This window comes from Cnephaeus nilssonii (assembly GCF_951640355.1).
Source record: "Cnephaeus nilssonii genome assembly, chromosome: 4".
Classification (NCBI taxonomy): Eukaryota; Metazoa; Chordata; class Mammalia; order Chiroptera; family Vespertilionidae; genus Cnephaeus; species Cnephaeus nilssonii.
The window spans coordinates 9,517,411-9,543,160 of record NC_137075.1 but is presented as its reverse complement, the minus strand read 5'-3'; the positions used below and the strand labels follow the sequence as shown (position 1 = coordinate 9,543,160).

The following is a 25,750-nucleotide window of genomic DNA, read 5'->3' as shown; positions in this document are numbered from 1 at the left end:
ATTCTTTTTCTAAAGATATTATAAAACTCCACTCCCATGATCAAGGGAGGAAATTAAACTCCACTCCCATGATCAAGGGAGGAATTTGATTCTCTGGAAAAACTTTTTTCTCTAGCGCATCTTTTCTTTCCTTTTTTTTCCCTTAAGAACTATGTTTTAGCTTTTTTATGTTTTAAAACTCACACAAAGATATGTTTTTATTGATTTTTAGAGAGAGAGGAAGCGTGAGAGAGGGAAACACTGATGTGAGAGTATGCCTCCCATATGTGCCCCAACCAGAAATCAAACCGGCAACCTAGATATGTGCCCTGACCATGAATTGAACCCAAAACATTTTGATGTATGGGATGACAGTCCAACCAACTGAGCCACCTGGCCAGGGCTATTTTAGCTTTTTAACTAAAATACCCATCAACCAGAAATCTTTTACATCAACCTTTTTAACCTATAAAAATACCATGCAAACAAACTACAAAATATATCAATATAGAATGAAAATACCCATTTTATGCATTTTTATTTAATAAATAACTTCAGTAAACAGCATTGTAAAAAGTGAACTGTTAAAATTAAAAGACACTTAAAATAAGAATGTGACCAGTATGAAACAAAATGGGCAACTCAAACAGTGGCGAGTAAATATACAGTGGTCTGTTATACAGCACTAACTGAAAGTATGACTGGCACAGTGATAGCTGTTGCTTAAGCCACAGTACAACTTCACATGTTCATTAAAAAGGCAAATTTACAGCTACTAATTGAAGTACTAATTAAAAAAGTCTTACCTCAAAGTTGTAAATACGTTAAATGATTAGAAGTGGTGATAAAAAGCACCAGGCTTTAAACAAAATAAAAGAACCCAAAAGTTACCAATTCAAAAAATACTATGTAAATTAAGGCCTTTAGGTAAATAATGATAAATTAAGTACTTTTTGCAGAAAAATTTCCAATATTTTTATCCAAGGCTTGAATTTATAGAGAGAAGGCATGAAAGTTCCAAGAATTAAGTAATTCTTAAAATGGCACACAGATTTTCAGGCTGTTTTTCCCCATCCTAACTGACATTTTCCCATGGCCTTTGTATATCAAACATTTCAAAAACTATTTTACACAACTAACTCCTAATATATTCATTCATCTTTCAGATATGTCATTAATCATGTCTAATAGGAAAATAGCAAAATAAATTTGAAATAATTTCTAAGCCAGCTAGTAAGATGATTACTTTCTGGGTTTTTTATAACTGAAAACTGACATATCTGTAAAGTTAAAAATCAATTTGAATACTTGATTAAAAGAAACTCTCAGCATACTCACTACTTTAACTACTGTCCTTTCAATCATTCTAGAAATAGCACTTAATCAAATAAGAGCTTGATTTCAATAGTCCAGGAAGAAAAGGTAAAAAAGGCACAACGTGACCTTAGCTGACAAGGATAACCATCCTGTCTCAAGTATTACGTCAGTCCCTGGCATTGATTATATTATTTTCAAAATAACAAAAAACATTTTTTAATTATACATATTATACAGTTTCAAAACCTACACGAGTAAAATCCATGGAGACAATTCCCTAAAGCTACCTTCCTCTGTGACTATGAAATTCGCTATTTTGCATTCAATGTTGTAAAATTGGTATAGGTAGTGCTCATTTTCCCTCATACTTCGGATTGACAACAGTTGTCACGGCACTCTTATAAATAGGATTTTCACCCTAAAAAAAAAAGTGAGAAAAATGATCAGTTACTCTACTAAAATCATGTAATATTATTTTATAAAACAATATAAGCTATAAGGTCAATATAAGGTCATTTTCAGAAGTTGTTTCCATTTTATTAATCCAAATAGCACATGAAATTTTTAAAAAACGTACAAATAAAAGTTTATGCAAATATGTAAAGTGAAAACTTTGCTCTACAGATCTAAAGGTGTACCTAGGAACTGGCATTATTTCATTCCTGAGTCCATTCTTTACTGGAGTGGACTGGAGCATGACATCCATAGTAGAGAATGTGTTGTTATGGTTTCTCTTTTAGTAGTTTTGAATGCCTTTTTAAAGAAAGAATTAACTCTTTTGCCATCAACAGCCTAATTCCTAACCCTTTATTGTGTACAGAAGGTGCTTGATAATTAATAGGAGTCCTTGGCTTTAATTTTTGTGAGGAAGGGGAATTGTTCTCCTGAGGTTATTCCAAAAGTGTTACTGATTTAGAGTCCTGGGGTAAGGTTGTCAGTGTCACTGAGGGTGCTGAGCCTCCACCAAGTCACCACATTGCCAAATTTGCTTAGAATGTTAGCAAACATAATTACCATTCCTAAGAAAATAATTGTCATTCTTCAATATTGTACTGGTGAAGTGTCTTAATTTTATTGCAATAGTATATTTTAATAAAGAGTAATGAAATTAAGTCTAGTAAACAAGTCGAAGCCATAAATACAAAAAATCTTTCAAGATCCAAAAATATGTTTAGTAATGTTTTAAGCAGAAAAATAACTAAGAAAAAAATGTAAAAAAAAAAAAAAAAAAAAAAGAAAAACATTCATGATGGCCAGGGCAGCTCAGGTTAAGAAAAATAAAAAGGAAAATAATGTACAATCTCACACTACCGTTTTCTTAAGAAAGTCTCATGCTATCTGATATATTCAAATATCTGCTATATATAGCAAGCATTCTTTTTTCTCCTATTATAAACAGAAGTAGACTTGAAAGCTGAGAATACAGGCAAATAATTCTCTATCAGAGAAAATTACAACGGATATTTCACAATGGAGATAGGAAATTGGAACCTCACAACTACATTCTTAACAAGTTATAAAGCACAAATAAGTTACACTTATCTTCCTATCTGCATGTAATACTACCCATTCTTTCAAATATGCTGGGAAAATAAATAACCATTTACTTAAGTTTATCCTATATAATAAAAGCCTAATATGCTAAGGGTCCAGTCAACCAATCAAAGCATAATATGCTAATGATATGCTAAGGCCACTCAACCGCTTGCTATGATGTGCACTGACCACCAGGGGGCAGACATTTCGACTGGCAGGTTAGCTTGCTGCTAGGGTCCAGTTGATCAGGACTGAGCAAGACAGGCCGGGCACGCCCTAGAGCCTCCCTGCAGTCCTTCCCGGGGCCCCAATCGTGCACTGGTGGGGTCCCTCAGCCTGGCCTGTACCCTCTCGTAATCCGGGACCCCTCAGGGGATGTTGGAGAGCCGGTTTCGGCCCAATCCCACAGTCCAGGCCGAGGGACCCCACTGGTGCACTGGGACTCTAGTTTAAAATAAGTGCATTAGGTAAATCTAATATTTAATACTTAAGAATTGTAAAGGAGGTTCAAAATCAAAACAAAACAAAAAAATGCAGGAAACAAAAAACAAAAGAGGAAAAAACACTTGTTGTTACTGATGAGCCCCAAATGCAATTTATATAGCAGATCTTACCTCTGGAGAAAAGTGTGCCTTTTCATACACACAAACATTTATATTTATCATTTCAAAGTCCATTCAAACAAAAATTCAACATGCAAGGTTAGAGGTAAACTGAAACTAATCTACATTAGGCATTATTTTAAATGGAGGTAAACTAAAATAATTCAGATTAGTTTTCATTGTTCAGAATGCAACCCCACCCCTATCCCAACAAAAATGCAAAGCCTATTTAAATCAAAAGAATAGGGTTATATTCAGTAAAATTTCATCTTTGTGTGCACTCTAGAACAGCTGACAGCGGCAGCTACAGAATCACCCCTATAAAATATATTAGATTTACAATGCACAACTGTGGACGATTAGGAATGCATTTACATTAACACCAGAGAAGGACAGACGAGACAATTTTTGAAATCACCTTAACAATTATAAAGTTAATAATTTGATTTTTCTAATGTCCCTACATGAGTCTTATGTGTTAAAATAATTACAGTGGCTGCCCATTATCCAAAATACATTAATAACATAATTGATTAGCAAACTTTGGTCCCATATCAGAAACGTTTTTTACAAGCCTTGACTTATTTTAATTTCTATTATTTATTTCTACTTTAATTTTTCTTGAGAAAACAACTCAAAATAATTTACAACCTCACACTACCATTTCTGTTAGTCTGTCTGGATTTCACTAATGAATAAAGACATTTTTACTTTTGCTTCTTGAATTATCCAAAATGCTTATTTTTGCTGAAAAAAAAAACATTTTAGCCAAAAATTAAGTTAGCAATACAGACATTAAGTTTCACTAATATTGATAATTTTCTTCAAAGTACAACTTAACATACAGCAAAGGTGAAAATTTCACCTTTTGGTAGGGCATATAGAATTTTCTCTTCTATGAGAAGTAATCATATGAAATTGTCAATATTTGACTGTTTTTGACCTAACACAAGAAAGGAAGAAAGAAGAAGGAAGGAAGGAAGGAAGGAAGGAAGGGAGGGAGGGAGGGAGGGAGGGAGGGAGGGAGGGAGGGAGGGAGGGAGGGAGGGAGGGAGGAAGGAAGGAAGGAAGGAAGGAAGGAAGGAAGGAAGGAAGGAAGGAAGGAAGGAAGGAAGGAAGGAAGCTAAGCAACAGGTTTCTTCTAAAAATGACTTTCTGGAAAGTATTAGATAAGAAAAATAATGTGACAAGTCTCAGATTAATATGAAAACGAACCAACGTGTCCATATATGAATCTGACTCTAATTTCCTGCCATCAAATTTAACTTTGTCATTTCAAAAGTTTTAAAATCTGCTTTGAAATAAAAGAAAAATCAGACCAGCAATGGTTTCTATCATTGATACTTCCTTTATGTTTTTTAAAACATTTCTATATTAATATCTTACTTATTATTATTTTATAAGAAAAACTACAGTGTTGGTTACAATGTAATAAAGTGCTTTCCCCATTACTATGTTTGCCCAACACAGTTGTGTTATCCTAAGTTACAACAAATGTCAAAAAGCTTAATAATTCTCAAAAAAAAAAAAAAAAAGCTTAATAATTCTCTATAAAGAGTGATCTACCTCTTCTTAACCAGGTAATAGTCTCCTGAAGAGTATGTGATTGCTACCAGTACAATGTAGTGGATACCATGACCTGGACCCCAAATGCCTGGGTTTGAGTCTGAGCTCTTCCACTAACCAGACATGAACCTGGGTCAAGTTACCTAATCCTTTCTGTGCCTTGGTTTTCTCACGTGTGAAATAAAAATAGATGGGAAAGGAAAGAAGATTTCTGGATAGCCTGTCAGGAGAATCTGTTCTAATCACAATGTTTTTATCACAGAATTTTATGTTAGAAGTATTTCATGAAAATTCAGATATAAGGAAGAATCCTGTCCACTACTGATAAGAGACAATTAATTTGTCATCCTGGTATAACATAGACTCATCAAAATAACTGGCCCTACCTTAGAGGATAAGCAAACCTTATCCTATCTAATAAAAGAGCAACATGCAAATTAACCGTCACTCCGACACAAAGATGGTGCTGCCCAGTCCTCTCAACCCTGCTGAAGTCCTCCAGTCCTGGGGTCGGCCTCTGAGAGCAGGGCCTGCTTGGCCATCGCTGCAGCGACCCGGAAGTGGCCAAGTGGGCCCTGCAGACAGCAGAGAACCATGGGAAGCGGGCCTAAGTCGTCAGTAGGACATCCCCTTAGGGGTCCCGGATTGGAGAGGGTGCAGGTGGGGCTGAGGCCCCCCCTACCGCCCCCGTGCATGAATTTCATGCACTGGGCCTCTAGTTATAACTACAAAATTTTCTAAGTTTTAATTAAAACTGTGATAGAACCTTTTCTCTTTAAAGTTTTGTTTTTAAGGTTCAATATTAGATTTAAATATTAGACTCATTCAAAAATTAACAAGAAACATATATATAAGACCTATATAAATAGAAGGTCTTCTGGTTATTAATAGAATTTCAATTTACAATCAAGAATAAAGAATCTCAAAATAGTTCTAGAACCAACAATGTTATGCCAGGTTACGTCCATTTATTTCTATTTTCCAATTTAGATATCACATTCATTTTTCACCATTTTACCCTAAAACATGCATATGATAAATAATCATTTCCAAAGTATTGGTCTGTAATGAGGATTATAACTGACATGCTGATATCATATCAGCTAAAAACAATCACATTACACAACAGACATTATTACTGACTCCTTGTTAAAGATATGAAAAACTAAAGCGCTAGAAAGTGAGGGACTCACAGCTATTCTACTTACTCAGTGAAGAGCTGGGATTTCACCCTAGTCAGTCTGACCACAAAGCACATTCTCTTTTCACAACACAGCTGCTGCTTCTAGCCCATATTTTAAAGCTCTTCTAAACACTAAGTCTAAATTAATACACACACACACAAAAAGCCATGGTATAGTCATATAAATAAAGCCAGACTTTTAAAAAATAGCAATAGTGACAAAGGACACACAGTGCAATCAAAAAGAATAAAAGTTCACATGCAAAGACAGAAAATGAAAGAAAATACGAACGGCAACTTAGAGACCAGCTTTATGTCCATAGTTTGGATTCTTGAAATTATTAATAGGACTCTTGTAAATCGGATTTTCTTGCTAAAGTAAAAGAAATAGTTTCTAATGATTTCATCAGAAAAAAAATGACATGTGTAGTGTTTAAACACTATAAAGGAGAATTTTTACTATTTTACTAACTTTACTATTTTTATATTTCTGAAATTATTTTTTTTTTAAAACCCCAGCAAATTGTACTATAATGCAAATGACTAAAGTTCATTTACAATTTAAAAATACTGAAAATTGTCATAGCCTTCCTTTATCAAAAGACAAATACACAAGTGCCAACATCTGGCCACCCCACCTCTGACTCCAAATTTCAAAGCCAACGCTAGCACAAACTTTCAGCCACTAACAGATTTCAAAAGTTTTTATAAAGCAAGGTTTATTGAGTTATAATTTGCAGAGGGTAAATTTATCTCTTTTAAAGTACAGGTTCATTAATTCTCAAATGCATAAACATACCCACAATTAAGGTCATGCCAAAAAGATCCCTCATGACCCTTACCCCCACTCCAACCCCTGGAAAACACAGATCTGCTTTCTGCCCCTATAGTTTTGCCTTTTCCAGAATGTCATATAAATAGAATCATACAGTATATAGCCTTTTGAGTCTGGCTGCTTTCTACTTAAGGTTCTTTGTTGAAAAAAAAAAAAAAAAAGAGAGAGCGAGAGAGAGAAAAAATCTTTTCATTGTATAGGATTCTAATTTACATGAGATGAAAAGGCAGAATAGATTTAAGACCAAAATTTTAAGAAAGTAAAAATAATGACCACAGAAACCAGAAGATACATTTGTACAGTATTTTATTTTAATGGAATGTATTTAAGATGTTTTGCTTTTTCACTAAATTTAAGTTCTCTGAATAATGAACTTACGGAGGAATAAAACACTTAGTGAGGGCTTTAATAATCAGTTTTATATTTAATAAACAAGTCTCAGAAGTATTACTCTTACTTTATGACTGACCTTACTTTTTAGGTATTTTGCAACTTACCGTGTCCCATTTGGCATTCATCTTTTCCTTTTCAAATTTGGCAAATTCCCTTCTGTCGTGAATTATCATTAAAAGTTTCCAAATTAGCAGCAACGCAAGACCAATCAGAACAATTCCAGCAACCACACCAGCGACAATTGGAATGATGTCTGGACCAGTGGGACACTCTATAAAGTATGAAGAAAAGACTGAGTACACCAGGGATTGGTGTGTGTAGAATAAAGCCAAAACTACAAAGAACTGGGCAGTCTCCTATAAAAAGAATGCAGATTATCCCAAGAATCTATAAAAAAGACTCTAGAACTAACGAGTTGACAAGACCCCAGGATACATGATTAACCTTTTGCACTCAAATGTCGAGTGTGACTCGACACGGTTAGCATTGGTAGCAGCTCGTATGTCAAATTGTATTGAATGTATCAATAATTTGAAATATAAAAAAATCCAAATAAATAAGTTTGTATGAAAAGAAACTCCAGTTTTTTATTCTACTGCCGCGCTTTGTAAAATCTGGGGTATTTAAAAAATTAAATCCCGAGTAGAATAAAGGAATCGAGAAAAAAGCAAGCGAGTGCAAAGGGTTAATAAACAACAAATCATTATGTATTTCTGTATGTTATATAGAAATTTATTTTTACATATTAGAAATTGAATTTTAGAATAGTATCCTCTACAATAGCTTTAAAAGTCATAAATCGAACAAAATGTGTGCAACATTTGCATTTGCTAAACATTACTAAACACTGATGAAAGAAATTATTCCATGTTCATGGATTAGAAGACACAACATTGTTAAAATACCAATTTTCCTCTAACTTGATCAATGCAATCCCAATCAAAATCCTGGTAGTACTTATATAGATACTAGAGGCCCAGTGCATGAAATTCATGCACTCAGGGGAAGAGGGGGAGCCCTCAGGGGATATCTGATGTCTTAGCGCTGCCGTGGAGGTGGGAGAGGTTTCTGCCACCCCCACTGAACTCGCCAGCCATGAGTCCAGCTTCTGGCTGAGCGATGCTCCCCCTATGGGAGCGCACTGACCACCAGGGGCCAGGTCTTGCATTGAGTGTCTGCCCCCTGGTGGTCAGTGCGCATCATAGTGGCTGGTCATTCTGCTGTTCGGTCTATTTGCATATTAGCCTTTTATTATATAGGACTAGAGGTCCAGTGCATGAATTCGTGCACAGGCGGGGTCTGACCGGCCCACCCCGTTGGGGCTGATCCGACTGGGCAGGCCGGGGGGAGGGGCTGTGGGCGGTTGGCTGGCCCTGCCCCCGATCAGGGTGGGGGCTGATAAGGGGCGGGGCCAGCCAGGGGGAGGGGCCTCAGGTGGTTGGCCGGCCCCCTGGTCGAACTCCTGGTCGAATTCCCAGTTGAGGGGACAATTTGCATATTAGCCTTTTATTATATAGGATCAGCAAGTTACCTCTAAAATTTACAAAAAAGGCAGAGAACTAGGAAAATATTACAAAAACACTTGTCAACTCAGTTGTTAGTTCTAGAGCCTTTTTTATAGATTCTTTGGGATAATCTACATTCACTTTTGGGAAAGAACGAAGTTGGACAACTCACAATACCAGACTTCAAGAGTAGTATAAAGTGACAGTAATTGAGACAGTGTAATATTAGCTAAAAGACAGTTGCATAGATTATTGAAATATAGTCAGAAATAGGCCCACACATCTAAAGTTATCTCATTTTTAACAAAGGTTAAGAAAGGTCAGTCTTTTCTACAAATGGTGCTAGAACTACTGGACATTCATATGCAAAAAACTAAAACCTCACTCCATATACTAAGATTAACTCAAAAGGGGTATAGATCAAAACAAAAAAGCAAAGCTATAAAACTTCTAGAAGAAAACACAGGAGAAAAGTCCTTATAAACTTGAGTTCTCAGATTAAATAACAAAAGCAAGATATATAAAAGAAAAACTTGGTAAATTGTAGTTCAATTAAAATTAAAGCTTCTGGTCTTAAAAAAACAACAACAACCCTGTTAAAATGAGAAGACAAGAGGGAAAGACTGGGAGACACTACTATAAAACACAAATATGAAAGGGCAAGATAGTACAGGCTTTTAAAACCAGTTTGGCTCTTCCTTATAAACATATATATAACATATGTCTCCCAAATCCATTCCTAATATTTATCCAAGAGAAATGAAAACTTACATTCCCACAAAAAATCAAAGACATTTTTTAAGTGTATAGAAACACCAAGAAAATACTTTATCTTCTGAGAAGCTGAACAAATTCATACTTTATAATATCCCTTAACAAATTATCTTTTTCACTGTCCCAGTCTATTTCAAGTTCAGAGTTAGATATCATCAATAATGAGGTAATGCTTATTGAGTACCTACTAAATGCACTAAGTGACGAGCATTGCGCCAATGTGGATTATTGCACTTAATCTTCAAACTCTTCACTCATAAAACTTAAAACTTGCCTTCTCTTTTCCTCATTTCTTATATAGTTAATTAAATTAATTAAATACTCTTTTAAACTTTGAGATAAAAATATGTCCCAACATGAACCTAAAATAATAAAGGTGGAAGCCATTCCTGGATTGTAGAGAAACTGCCAATAAGCCTACGTAGTAAAAACAAGACATAAAAGGAAATGAAAGGCATTTTGAAATGATCAGATTTCTACCTGGAGTCTCTACAACGTGTACAATGGCCTCATTGTTCCCATTCACTGAATATGTGAAATAGAACCAGCAATCGTCAACATCCTTCTCCTTACAGTGGGACAGGGGATCCACCTGGCCTGGCTGGGGTAATTTGTCCCGACTTTCAACCTTGGTAATGTTAAAATGGGAACATTCCTGTGCACATGTGTCTTTCTTTTCTCCTTTATTGAAGGCTCTGCACTGAACACATTCTCTGTTAAAACACAAATTGTTACATTTAACCTTTATTATTTAAAATATTTGCTTAAAGATTATTTTGTGAGCTAGACTCAAAATCTGACCAAATTAAACCAAGAGCTATGAAAAATTTGAATAAATGAAGAGGCATATGACATTTCTCAATGAGAAACTAAATATAAAGATGCTAGTTTCCCAAGTGAAACTATAATTTATTACAGTTAAAACTAAAATCCCGAAAAAGAAAGAAAATAGTAAAATAAAACTAGCCCTATCAGATATTAAATATATAACATAAAACCAAAGGAACTTAAACTGTGTTGTTGATACAATAACAGTTCTTCAAGGGCAAAACCTTCAATTGTGCTTAGTCAAAAGATGGTAATTAAGCAATTGGTAATGCTAATTTATCAAGTCACCACATAGATTTGATTATATAGCAAATTCAAAATAACAGTACCACCCTTGGATGACACATTTCAACATCATGTGACAAACACTAGCTATTGAGAAAGAACATTTAAGATTTAAAGGCCGGCTTCTGTGTGGCAAACTTGATTTACAGTGTAAGTTACTTATAGGTACTGTTCTGGATTTAGGGGTAATAGTTAGGATAACAAACAGTAAATATCAACTATTCCAAGTAATTAGGAATACTTACTTATGCTCAGCACAGACGCCAAGGCAGGTCTGACACATCTCACAAGTTGGCCCTTGAAACTTGGGATCCGTGCATTTACAGGCGCCGCACTCACAGACGCCCCGGCCATTGCAGATCTGTCCATTTGTGGCCATGCATGAAGACGTGTCCAGAGAGCAGTCACATGCACTGCCCGTGTAGTTGGGATTGCATTCACACACACGACACTTGCAAACACCATTTCCTGAAATTAAAAATATCATTTCTCTTAACAATGGTAAAACATAAAAATCAGAGCATTGATTTAAAAGCAAAAATAAGCAATAATGCCTAAGAAAGAGTATGTAAAGGATGAACTGATTCTCAATGCTGTCCTTTTTTATTTATTCACCAAGCATACTTGAACTTTTTATTATATTAGATGGGGATCACATTTTATAACCATTTTTTCTGACCCCCTTTCTCACCTCCACAAATTAAGCCATTGGATCTATCACAGTTGAAATTATCACACTCGCAGAATTTGCCAGAATAAATTTCGTTTGTATTATCCCTCTTCCTACAAACACACTGTCCACAGACACACTCTCCGTTGTTACTACAGATTTCTGAACTGTTTTCTTTCCTGCAATAGGCATCCATATCTTCACTGTTAACTTCATCTGTGCTACATTCACAATGTCTGCCAACACGACCCTCATTGCACCTAAAGAAAGAGTCCAAAATTTCAATTACATAAAAGAAATAACAAAACAAGTTAAACCGTGAGAAACAATGGGAGAGGAAATTAAGACTATGAACAATATCTTTAAGTTATAATTATATTATATGGGAGTGTTTGTGTACCCAAAAGTGTACATATGCACACACACCAGCCATTCAAGTTCAGATGCAGGGTCTAGGAAAAAAACTTTCTTCAGGAGAGTAACCATTTTAACTAAGATGAAAATATAATCTAGCAATAAACAGGTGAATAAAACATTTAGGAACAGGATAAATTTATTTTTAAAGGGTATGTTTTCAAACTTAATCTAAAAAAGTACAATAAACACACTAAAAGTACATGGAAGTTGAAGAAAAACACAGTTTATCACTTGAACATACTGTTTAAAAGTAAATATATCCTATGGGTCCAGACTTTTCGGACACACTGTATATTTTTAAAACACCTAATGCTTATAGACACTGAATACACTAATTCTGTATCTGGTAAATATAAAGGGAAGGAAGGCAAAACATTTTCAAGGTAATTTTTTTAGTTAAAGGATTATTTTACTAAAAATGGGTCTATATGTCTCATGATATGTACATGAAAAATAAAAATGTAACATTTTAATTGCTATTTAAAATTGATAGTTAATAACTGATGGTGAGATAAATTTATTTTTTTTCTCATGATTAAAACCCTTATGAGCCCATTTGGAGCTGATATTTAATCAAAATACTCTCCCTTCCTCCTATGACTTTTTTAGAGGGAATACAGAGTATTTTAATTTTAACTTTTAGTTAAAAAGTAACCTGAGTGTAAAAATAAATTTTAAAATAATATGATTAAAGTTAATTTGATTCTAAGTTCTGAAATACTGTTTTCTCTTTAATTTTGCAAACTGTATCCTTTCATTTATTTTTTTTTTTTGTTGTTGTTGTTAATTCTCACCCAAGGATATTTTTCCACTGATTTTTAGAGAGAATGGAAGGGAGGGGAGAGACAGAGAGAGAGAAATATCGATGTGAGGCAAACACATTGATTGGTTGCCTCCTGCATTTGCCCTGACCAGGGCCGAGGATTGAGCCTGCAACTTAGGTAGTACATGCCTTTGATAAGAATCAAACCCAGGACCCTTCAGTCCATAGGCTGATGCTCTATCCACTATGCCAAACCAACTAGGGCCAAATGTATTCATTTTTTAAAAATTATTCCAACAATGCAGAAGTATATGTAGTACAAGGTGAACATCCTTTACTGCTTCCTAATTCCATTTCCCAGATAAAATCACCATTATAAATTTGGTATATTTTTCCAAAACAACTTTAGAAACATATTTATATAAGCTTATTTAGCTCTAGAAAACTCAGATTGCTATTATAGGAGAAAAAATCCAAATGCTACCTTAACAGTTTGTTATAAATATATCTTGGATGGCTATAAAAGCTTTTACTTTAAAGAGCAGTCTTAAGAAAAAAGACAAGGGAGAACTTTCTATAAATAGTACACACAAGATCATAAAACTAATCTTGTGGTAAGCAACAAGTGACTGGAACAAAACATTTATTTGTTCCATATAGAGAGATTTTTTCTGGTTGTCTCAGAACATAGCCTGCCTATGTTTCCAACACAATCAATACTTCTCCAATCACTTCCAGCTTACCTGCAAGCTCCACACTCAAACGTTCCATTCCCTTCGTGACACTTTGGACTGCTAGGGATGCCTTCACTTTGGCATTCACACTCACAGATGAACTGAAGAATAATCTCTACTTCTTCAGTGAAGCCCAGAGGTTTGATTTTAATGGTTTCAGAATTCTTATTTGGACATTTATTTGAAGTTATGCTAATTTCAAATTGAACCTTAAAGGAAAAAAACAAGATTAAGTTTTAAGTTAACAAGTAAGCAATTTAAATCTACTAAAAATATTTTAAAAAGCTCTTCATTTCTTTTATTCTCAAATTACAAACTTGATTGCTTATATAAAACAGCAATTATTTTCTTTTCTTCAGAAAATGTTTATACAACCTACCTCATCTCCAATGGAAATATTGGAGCACTTTCTTCCATTTTCCCCTGTTCCATTCACCCCATTTTTGCAGTAAGATTTATAACTTATTGTTACTCCTTCTGGCAATTTGCTGTTTTCCAAAATTACTTCTGAGGAAAGGGACTAAAGCAAAGACTAATTACACATAGGAAAGGCAAACAAAATGCTACTATAAGTTGAATGCATAAAACCAATGGGTCCATTAAGAAAACAGTATCCTATATAATAAAAGCCTAATATGCTAAGTGTCCGGTCATCTGTTCAAGCAATCAAACCATAATACACTAATGATATGCTAAGACCGCTCAACCGCTCGCTATGGTGTGCACTGACCAACAGGGGACAGTCGACTGGTTGACCAGTCACTATGACGTGTACTGACCACCAGGGGGCAGACGCTCCAACCGGTAGGTTAACTTGCTGCGGGGTCCAGCTGATCGCTGATCGGACTGAGCAGGATGGGCCAGACATGCCCTGGAGCCCGCCCATGGTCCCTCCCCAGCTGGCCAAGCTCCTGCGTCCCTCCCCGGCCCTGATTGTGCACCGGGGGATCCCTTGGCCTGGCCTGCGCCCCCTTGCAATCTGGGACACTCGGTGGATGTTGGAGAGCCAGTTTCGGCCCAATCCCGCAGGCAAGGCCGAGGGACCCCCACTGGTGCACGAATCCGTGCACCGGGTCTCTAGGCATTTAAATAAAATGTTTGAAGCCAAACCCTGGGTGCCTAGAAAACACAGAACCTAGAGAAACAAGCTCTGATTAATAAGGACCAATTCTTCAAAATAATGTACATGACTGAAAAGTAAGAATATTTGTGCTTTAATTACTAAGTTAAAATGTTAATAATCATATAGCACAGAAGCCTGATATTAATTATGAAGACTCCTAAGAACTCAGAACCAAAATTTTCTTTCCCCATTGCCAATATGGCCCTATGACTTCATCTAACATGGGACTAAGGTAAACAATCTACTACATAGTCTGAGAACAAATTTCCTTAGAAATGATGGTAGCTCTGGCCAAAAACAAACAAACAAACCCCCCCCCACACACACACACAAATACAAAACAACAACAAACAAACAAAAAAACACCAATAGCTCCAAGTAAGAAGGATTCAAACCAGTGATTTTTTAGAATATGAGAATGCTCAGGACAAATGCAAAAGGCTGCAGCAGCAAGCTATAGCTTGTATACACTCCTGCACGGATGGGAATTTATGCTATTAAGATGGAGAACTACAGACAAGACATGAAACAACTAGAATCTTGAAAATGTTTATAAAAACCTCTCTTTTTGAGTAGGGTCTTCCTAAAACAGTTTGGGAACACCTGACATGAACTAAAAAAATATATTTTAAAAATATCTAAAATTCAACCTGTCAAGGGAAGAAGAGGAGATAATGTATACAGCACACAATGGTTACCGTAATATTACAAATGCCTTCAGATTACTTAAATGATCATTAAGTATTGGTTATTAATCATTTTAAGTAATCTGAAGGCATTTGTAACCAATACTTAATGAGTATCACTAAAGGTACTCTGATTAAGCTATAGACAGAGCAAACAATTCCTCTTTAATTTCAATATAACTTCCTTCCATGTGTGTGGGTAAAAAAATCTTATCCTTTTAAAATAGTTGTCATATATATTTAAATTTTTATATATATTTTATAGTACATGCACATCTTGAGAATAGAAAACCGTATCACCTAAATATATAGCAAGAAAAAAAATTGGCAAAAATACTTACAATGCATCAAAATAGGTGAGTCTATAAAGGATTCTTGGGAAGGAAAAAGAAGACTGAGGCAATCCTATAAATCTAAATGTGAGTTATATTTCCCATTTGCTTTCCAACAAGACTTATTACTTAATGACATTCAAATGGATATTTAGACATTTTCACCACATGTCTTTGTTTAGACTATATAAATAACTAGAGGCCCAGTGCATGACACTTGTACACTGGGGAGGGGAGTGAGAGTCCCTCAGGCCAACCTGCACCCTCTCACAGTCTAGGAGCCCTTGGAGGATGTCCCTGAGACAGGCTTCCGGCTGTGCTGCACTCGCCCTGTGGGAGCGCACTGACTACTAGGGGGTAGCTCTTGTGTTGAGCGTCTGCCCCCTGGTGGTTAGTGTGCATCATAGCGAATGGTTGTTACACCGTTCAGTCTATTTGGATATTAGCCTTTTATTATATAGGACTAGAGGCCTGGTGCACAAAATTCATGCACTGGAGGGGGGTGTCCCTTAGCCCAGCCTGCACCCTCTCCAATCTGGAAACCCTCGGTGGATGTCTGACTGCCGGTTTAGGCCCAATCCCTGTGGAATTGGGCCTAAACCGGCAGTCAGACATGCTTCTCACAATCCAGGACTGCTGGCTCCCAAACGCTTGCCTGCCTGCCTCCCTGATAGCCCCTAACCGCTTCTGCCTGCCAGCCTGATCATCCCCTAACCACTCCCCTGCCAGCCTGATTGATGCCTAACTGCTCCCCTGCTGGCCCGATTGCCACTAACTGCCCTCCCCTGCTGGCCCGGTCACTCCTAAATGCCCTCCCTTGCCAGCCTGGTTTCCCCTAACTGTCCTCCCCTGCCAGCCTGGTCGCCCCCAACTGCCCTCCCCTGCAGGCCTGGTCCCTCCTAACTTTCCTCTCCTGCTGGCCTGGTCTCCCCCAACTGCCCTCCCCTGCATTCCTGGTCCCCTCCCAACTGCCCTACCCTGCCAGCCTGGTCGCCCCCAACTGCCCTCCTCTGCTGGCCCAGTCACCTCTAACTTCCCTCCCTTGCCAGCCTAGTTGCCCTTAACTGCCCTCCCCTGACAGCCTGGTTGCCCCCAACTGCACTCCCCTGCAGGAATGGTCCCCCCCAACTGCCCTCCCCTGCAGGCCTGGTCCCTCCCCAACTTTCCTCCCCTGCAGGCCTGGATTGTGAGACCCAACTGCCCTCCCCTGCAAGCCTGGGTCCTCCCCAACTGCCCTCCCCTATAGGCCTGATCATCCCCAACTCCCCTCCCCTGTAGGCCTGATCAGCCCCAACTGCCCTCTCCTGCTGGCCTGATCGCCCACAACTGCCCTCCCCTCCCAGCCATCTTGTGGCTATGTTTACATGGGGGCGGCCATCTTGTGTGTTGGAGTGATGGTCAATTTGCATGTTACCTCTTTATTATATAGGATAATACTTTTTTAAGAGAATGTGAGATTTTCCTCCAGATATACAGAATTTGAATTTTATGTTGTCCTCTGGGTTTTGCTATATTGTGTATGAAGGGAGTTTTATTTCTTTGAGCACAGTCCTCTCAACACGGTACTGTTCAAACATATTGTATTTAAAATGTACTCACATTGTATGCATCGATGATCAACTGAATTACATTGCTGGAATTTGCAGATAATGTTCCTACTGCTGACTTAGGGATCAAATTTTTCAGTTCCTGCAATTAAAAGATAAGCATATAAAATGCAAATACAGCAATTCAATCAGTAAGTAACTACTGAATACTTAATTTTAAATACCAGTGCCTAAATAACATGGTCTAGAAGTTTGATGTTCTTTTTATCTCACATATATATTTACCTTGTAAACGGGCTGAAATTCTTCAGTAACTGCAAAAATCGTCTGAATGTTATTTTCACTTAATTTCTGGACAAGGTGAGCAATGGAAGGATAATCCTAAGAAATTAAGTAATAAGATTTAGTATGTAATTACATCCAATCAATACATTTTTAAGTCATTTTTGAAAATCAAATTGCATATATAACTGGATCACTCACAGAAGTGTGTTGAAGTGGATGGTGTTATGTGTTTCTACCCTTTTCTATTTATGTATGAATCAAAATTTCCATAATAAAAAGGTTTTATAAAGCAATATTATCTATGTATATTAAATGTCAGAACAAATAAATTAAGTAATTTCCAGTAATTAAAGATTGTATTATCTGTCACTTAAGAAAAAGACCAAGATTCACCAAGGTTTAAATTTCTTCCAGACTATATAATTGGCCAATCTTTATTTTTAATAGAAGCAGGGTGCCTAATTTGTAAAACTCACATGTAAATAAGATAAGGAATATTAAAACTATATTATTAGTTAAAAATAATATCAAATTTACTAACAAATGATGCATACAAGTGAAAAGAGAAGCAGCCATTGTCCAGGCATGAAGTAAATGTGTCTCAGAAGCTCCCTTCACCCTACTGAGGCCCTTCTCTAAGTGCAAGGAAGCAAGCACAAAGCCACATCTATAGAAACAGCAATACTAACTTTCCTGCATATTAGGTCAGGACCCATACTTACCAAAATAACAAAATCCAAACCCTTATGGACAAAAAGAAGCCACATAGTAAACCTGACAAGCTTAGGAGAGGCTTACATGATGGCCTTACAAACTCAGAGACCTAAAGTAACCATCTAGGATGGTCTGAAATTAAAGCTTTTTAACTAAAAGCAGTTTATGGTGGGTAGTCCTGTCCTAGGCGGTATCTTCCGACAAAGGTCAATCTTTACCTTAACTGAGCCTATTGTCTTTTTTCATCTATGATAACATATCTTTGGAATGTCTAAGTAATTTTCCTTTTTCTGGACCCCTCAAAGCACAGGTACTCCTCTGTGGAGACCACAAATCCCCTCAATGTTATTGCGTTAGTTGTTGACTATTAACTATCCTATATCCACCTAAGTAAAAGAAGTGTGTGTCTATCATTTTACTTTTTATCCAATCCCAGAGGTTTCCTGCTTTGCTTTCTCCCACTTCCCTAATCTTTCACCAGTGGATTTCATGTAACCTACTTAAGTCTCCTCTTTTGATTGTAATGCATAAAATAAGGTACAAAACTGCCATTCTCCAGAGCATTATCTCAATCTGTTGAGACTTTGCTTCCTATCAATTATTGACAGTTTGGCCCAAATAAACTCACAAAAATTCTTCACAGGTTTGAATGTTTCTTATGTTAACACTCTGAAAAACCCACAAGCCTGTCACCCACACTTCTCTTAGTATTAAACACTAAAATCAACATGATTCCACTCAATGTGTAAGGAATTAAGCACTTACATAATAATGGCTCATTGTGTACATATCATTTTCCAGGTGACACTGCCCATCATTTGGCAAAACAATGCCACCAAGTTTCCCATCTCCAGCAAAGTGAAACCCAGCATCCGTAGAAAATACCAGCAGCCGTGTAACATTTCTCCAGCCAATCAATGACTTGAAAAGAAAAGGATTAAAATTTAAAATACTACTCACAATAATTCATATATGCTACCGTTGTATTTTTAACCTTATTCTGTATTTTTTTACCTTCTCTTTGCACAATTCTAAAACTATCCTACCTAATAATAGACAAATATGCAAATTGACCATACATCTGCCACACCCACAAGCCACGCCCACCATCCAATCAGAGCGAGCATGCAAATTAACCCAAACCAAGATGGCTACAGCCACAGAGAGCAAGGTTTCCTAGGTAACAGAGGAAGCCAAGCTTTCCGCCTGCCCTCGCCAGGCCTAAGCCTCCACTCAAGCTACAAAGTTTCAATTATAGAAGGTAAACAAATTCAAACAAATGGTGGCAGAATGGAGCTTGAGAGAGCAGGCCAGGGTTGCCGCCGGCAACAGGGGAAGCAAAGCTTTCCGTACACCCTGGCCGGGCCCACCCGCTTAAGGCAACAAAGTTTCAATTATAACCCCAACACAAATGGCTGCCGGCCTCGGAGGGAGCCCCAGGCTTGGCTCCGCTCCAGGTTACAAAGTTTCAATTGTAGAAGGAAAATAAATTCCAGATACCAGGGCCTCCACTTGGGTTGCCAGGGGGCGTGGCCGGCCTGCAAACCACCACAGGCCCCTCGCTCAGGCCCCCCCACGCCCCAAGGGAACCCCCACCTGATCCGGGACACCCTTCAGGGCAAACCAGCTGGCCCCCACCCCTGTACCAGGCCTCTATCCTATCTAATAAAGGAGTAATATACAGATTGATCATCACTGCAACACACAATATAGCTGCCCCCATGTGGTCAAAGATCCTGCCCCCATGTGGACACAAGATAGCAACCACAAGATGGCCAGCAGGAGAGGGCAGTTGGGAGGCACCCAGCCTGCAAGGGAGGGCAGTTGAGAAGGACCAGGCCTGCAAGGGAGGGCAGTTGGAGGTGATCAACCCTGCAGGAGAGGGCAGTTAGGGTTGACCAGGCCGGCAGAGGAGGGAAGTTGGGGGCAAACAGGCTGGCAGCAGAGTGGTTAGGGGGTGATCAGGCTGGCAGGCAGAAGCGGTTAGGGGCAATCAGGAAGGCAGGCAGGCAAGCAGTTGGGAGCCAGCAGTCCTGGATTGTGAGAGGGATGTCCGACTGCCCGTTTAGGCCCGATCCTAAACGAGCAGTCAGACATCCCTTGAGGGGTCCCATATTGGAGAGGGTACAGGTTGGGCTGAGGGACAACCCCCGTCCGTGCACGAATTTCGTGCACCGGGCCTCTAGTTCTACCTAATAAAGAGGGAATATGCAAATTGACCGTCACACCGTAAAATGGCTGCGCCCACAGTGAAGGCAGGAATCCCGTAACACAAGATGGATGCGCTCACAGCAGAGGCAGGGATCCCGTAACACAAGATGGCTGCGCCTACAGCAGAGGCCGAGTTCCCGTAACGAGCCTTAAGGAGCCATCAGCAGGGAACCTGAGGCTGCACCTCCCACCCAGCGGGGCTTGACAGGGGGCCTCAGGCCATGCCCCCTGCCCCAGCACCGGGTCTGGATCTAGCCCAATGCAGGTGGGGCCGGCCGGGTTTGGGTCTTGCGCAATTTCAAGGTGCATGTGGGTGGGTGGCGAATTGACTCTGGTTCCCATGGCACGCCCAGACTCTGACAGGAGGAAGATTTTCATATACATTTTAATTAATTTTCTTTCATCTCTGACACTTCTATTATAGAGAAAGGGCAAATAGCAATATTAAAGTATTTCCTCTAATTAATCCCCTTTCAATGTGCACGAATTTTGTGCACCAGGTCACTAATAAAGAGGGAATATGCAAATTGACCATCAGACAGTAATAAGGATGGTGGCACCCACAACAGAGGTGGGGTTTCCATAACACAAGATGGCTGCACCCACGGCGGTGGCCGAGTTCCTGTAACAAGCCTTAAGGAGCCATCAGTAGGGACCTGAGCCTATGCCCCCTGCCCAGCAGGGCTTAAAGGGGGACTGCAAGCTGCTGTACCTGAGATTGCACCCCCCGCCTGGCGCCAGACCAGGGGATCTGAGCTGCGTGACCTGCCCTGGCACTGGGCTGGGGGACCTCAGGCCACGCTCCCCGCCTGATGGGGCTTCACAGGGGACCTCAGGCCATACCCCCGGCCCAGCGGGGCTTGATGGGGGACCTCAGGCCATGCCCCTAGCCCGGCGGGGCTTGACGGGAGACCTCAAGGTGTGTCCCCCCCCCCCCGGTTCTGGGCTGGGGGACCTCAGGCTGTGTCCCCTGCATGGCAGGGCTTGACAGGGGTGGAGCCAGCCAGGTCTGGATCTTGCCCAATGGGGATGGGGCTGGCTGGGTCTGGGTCCCGTGTGATTTTGAGGCACCGCGGGTGGGCGGCGACTTAACTCTGGGTCCCACACCGAGCCCCAGACTCTGACAGGAGGAAGATTTTCATATACATTTTACTAATTTTCTTTTATCTCTGACACTTCTATTATAGAGAAAGGGCAAATAGCAATATTAAAATATTTCCTCTAATTAATCCCCTTTTAATGTGCATGAATTTCGTGCACCGGGCCACTAGTTCTTGTGATTAATACATAGAACCCATTGAATAAAGCTCCTCTATCCCACTGTAAAACTATATCCTGCCTGGTTGTCCATTTATCTCAGCTGTTTTAAAAACTGTATCTTTGGGAGGAACTAAGATGGCGGCAAAGTTAAACAACTAATCTGCTGCCTCGCACAACAATTTCAAAAATACAACTAAGCCGAAACCAGTCTGGCTCAGAGGACAGAGCGTCGGCCTGCGGACTCAAGGGTCCCGGGTTCGATTCCAGTCAAGGGCATGTACCTTGGTTGTGGGCACATACCCAGTAGGGGGTGTGCAAGAGGCAGCTGATCGATGTTTCTCTCTCATCGATGTTTCTAACTCTATATCCCTCTCTCTTCCTCTCTGTAAAAAATCAATAAAATATATATTTAAAAAAAAATGAAACTAAAAGACAAAATGTCTACCACCCAGAACCACTGGAAAGCTGGCGGAGTGGTAGATTTACAACTAAGGAGAGAAAGGAGCACAAACGCTGAAGAGCTGAGGTACGGAGGCGCGCGTGAATCGGGCTGGCGGCGGGCGACTCGGTGCGCGGCTTTTCTTCAACCTGCAGGGAGACAAGCTCCCGATCACTCTAAAATCCAGTTTCTGGGGACACGTGGGGGACCCAGACACCTACGGGGAGAAGCTGGACTCTCAGCCATCGGGTCGGAAAGTGAGAGTGACTTTTTTGCAGAGGTGTGCCCAGCAATCATTGTTTTACTGCGCTGGAGCACGGGGCACAGGGACTTGGAAACGCGGAAAGGCAGAGACGGCTGACGCCAGCCATCGCCATTGGCCACGCCCTAGCCTAGTGACGCCCCGAGGTCCTGCCCAGCCCTGAGGCCCCGCCCCGCACATTCTACAAACCCGCCCAGGCTCCACACAACAGCTTTTGCATATAAAGGGACTGTTCTGTGGCAGCTTAACCAAATAAACTGCAGCTCCAGTCAGACTGCTCCAAAACTGCTCAAGCAAAGGAGGAGAAAACTAGTTCTTGCTGTAGCTCCTGCGGGGGGGCACACAGTACACAAGGGTACACCAAGAGTGTCCACCTCAAGTAACTGGGAGGCTGACCCATTGAACCAATAGGACATCTAATACACAAAGCTACCCTACCAACTCAGGGAAGCAGTGAAAATGAGGAGACAAGGAAACAGATCACAAACCAAAGAAATGGAGGAGAACAAGCGACTGGACATAGAGTTCAAAACCACGGTTATAAGGTTTTTCAAGAATTTCATGGAAAAGGCCGATAAATTCAATGAGACTCTCGAGGATATGAAAAAGGACCAAGTAGAAATTAAACATACACTGACTGAGATAAAATATATTATACAGAGACCCAACAGCAGACTAGAGGAGCGCAAGAATCAACTCAAAGATTTGGAATACAAAGAGGCAAAGGACACTCCTCCAGAGAAGCAAGCAGAGAAGAGAATTCAGAAAGTTGAAGATAGTGTAAGAAGCCTCTGGGACAACTTCAAGCGAACCAACATCAGAATTTTGGGGGTACCAGAAGAAGAGAGAGAGCAAGATGCTGAAAACCTATTTGAAGAAATAATGAACGAAAACTTCCCCCACCTGATGAAAGAAATAGACTTACAAGTCCAGGAAGCACACAGAACCCCAAACAAAAGGAATCCAAAGAGGACCACACCAAGACACATCATAATTAAAATGGCAAGGGCAAAAGACAAAGAGATAATCTTACAAGCAGCAAGAGAAAAACTGTTAGTTACCTACAAGGGAGCACCCATACGATTATCAGCTAATTTCTCAACAGAAACCATGCAGGCCAGACGGGAGTGGCAAGAAATATTCAAAATGATGAATAGCAGGAACCTACAACCAGGACTACTCTACCCAGCAAAGATATCATTCAGAATTGAAGGTCAGATAAAGAGCTTCACAGATAAGAAAAAGCTAAAGGAGTTCATCACCACCAAACCAGAATTATATGAAATGCTGAAAGGTATTCTTTAAAAAGAGGAAAAAGAAGAAGAAAGATAAAAATTATGAACAACAAATACATATCTATCAACAAGTGAATCTAAAAGTCAAATGAATTAAAAATCTGAGGAACAGAATAAACTGGTGAACTTAATAGAATCAGAGGCATAGAATGGTAGTGGATTGATAATTCTCAGGGGGAAAGGGGTGTCTGTGTGGGGAGTACGGGAAGAGACTGGACAACAATCATACACCTATGGATAAGGACAGTGGGGGGGAGGTAAGGGCAGAGGTGGGGTGGGAACTGGGTGGTGGGGAGATATGGGGGGGGGAAGGAGAAACAATTGTAATCTGAACAATAAAGATTCATTAAAAAAAAAAAAACACTGTATCTTTTAAAATCAATGTCTTACTCCCACTAGGAGGTAAGCAAACTAATTCTATGTGTGGCAGGGACCACATCTGGTTTTGCTTATCTTCTCCACTGTAGCAGCTACACAGTGGTTAGCACACAGTACATGCTTCACATCATGTATTTGCTAGGTAAATAAAAATGTCTCAGCCCGTGCTTAAAAAAAAATATATATATATATACACACATATATATATGTATGTATGTATATATATGTGTGTATATATATACACACACACACATATATATATACATGTGTGTGTGTATGTATATATATACATACATATATATATATACATATACATATATATATATATATATATATATATATATATACACACACACATATATTGATTTCAGAGAGGAAGGGAGAGGGCAAGAAAAATAGAAACATCAATGATGAGAAACACTGATTGACTTGCTTCCTGCACCACTCCCCTCCCTTCCCCCACTGGGGATTGAGCCCACAAGCTGGGCATGTGCCCTGACGGGAATTAAACCGTGACCTCCTGGTTCATATGTCGATGCTTACTGAGCCCTGCAGGTCGGGCTCAGACATGTCTTTACTTTACCTTTCTGATGCTGTCTTGTTCCATTCCATCCTCTATCCTTGCTCTATCTTCTATAGCATATACTTCCTTTATGGGCCCTCCATATTAGGCCTTCCTTTTTTAAGCACAGAAAAATAATCTTCTCCAAAGACTTGCCCTGCTTAATTCCATCATTATAACACATCAGTACTGTTTACTTGTTCGTTTATTTTAGTCTCCACCTTATTCAACAAAGAATTTAATGTAGTCGTAAAATCTTGTTCTCTCTCAGTAATTTTGTAATTATATTTGTCTAAATTTACTCAATACATCTGTTTATGTCCTCATAAGACTGTAAATTCCTTGAAGGCAGAAATTAAGTTTATTAATGCTAGCAACTCAGTGGAACATATGTCTCTTTTGCATCTCGAGTGAGTGAACAGTTACCTCAGCATAACAATCAGAAAGACAGTAGTGGCCATGGATATTATGGCTTGCTTTAATCCCACAAGCTGAGGCACAGTCAGGTAGCCCAGAGAATGCTCTCTCTCACCAGTGAGCTGCTAACAGGATCACAAATGGCTGGAAAGAAAAGAGGTGTCAGGCTAGGCACTACCTAGATTGCTCTTTCTTTCCCTTTAAAAGCAGGCTACCTTTAAATTGCAACTACCCAGAGAGAAGTCAAAAGTAACAATAATATATTAGTCAATATCTGCTGAGTGCTTAGTGGCACTTTAGATGGATTACTATATTTAAATTTCATAATATGCCTAATGAGGTATATCTATTATTATCCCTTCTTAAGGAAAAGGAAACAACCCTCTAAAATGGCTAATTGCCTGAGATCAGTAGTGATGGAAAAATTTGAAGTTATGTTCTAATAGTCTAAAGACTGCTCTCTTAATCACTATCCTATAGTGTTACATTATCTACCTCACAATGTTTTTTAATTTCAGCTTCAACTACCTCACTATAAGGTCATCCCAAAATCTTCGGCTAGTAAATGGATCATAAAATTCTAATCACTAGTCTAATGGTACTAATGAAAATCTTATAATTAAAATTACAGCCCTAGCCGGTTTGCCTCAGTGGCTAGAGCGTTGGCCTGCGGACTGAAGGGTCCCGGGTTCAACTCTAGTTAGAGGCACATGCCCGGGTTTCCGTCTCGATCCCCAATAGGGGGTGTGCAGGAGTCAGCCAATCAATGATTCTCTCTCATCACTGATGTTTCTATCTCTCTCTCCCTTCCTCTCTGAAACCAATAAAAATATATTTTTTAAAAATTACAAA

General features: G+C 39.2%; 1 protein-coding gene across 2 annotated transcripts in view; it reads right to left on the bottom strand.

Annotated features, from left to right (window-relative positions):
• Nucleotides 1–498: 498 nt before the first annotated feature.
• ITGB1 (integrin subunit beta 1) overlaps nt 499–25,750 on the bottom strand; it is a 57,788-nt gene continuing 32,536 nt past the window's right edge. For both annotated transcript variants that reach the window (XM_079768050.1, XM_079768051.1), the window contains exons 7-16: nt 18,840–18,995; nt 17,361–17,456; nt 17,128–17,217; nt 13,767–13,907; nt 13,397–13,596; nt 11,495–11,733; nt 11,049–11,271; nt 10,171–10,403; nt 7,516–7,682; nt 499–1,714 (exon numbers count right to left, since the gene is read on the bottom strand). In XM_079768050.1, coding sequence (XP_079624176.1) covers nt 1,649–1,714; nt 7,516–7,682; nt 10,171–10,403; nt 11,049–11,271; nt 11,495–11,733; nt 13,397–13,596; nt 13,767–13,907; nt 17,128–17,217; nt 17,361–17,456; nt 18,840–18,995 — 1,611 coding nt within the window. In that variant the 3' untranslated portion in view covers nt 499–1,648. The remainder of the gene's footprint in view (nt 1,715–7,515; nt 7,683–10,170; nt 10,404–11,048; nt 11,272–11,494; nt 11,734–13,396; nt 13,597–13,766; nt 13,908–17,127; nt 17,218–17,360; nt 17,457–18,839; nt 18,996–25,750) is intronic.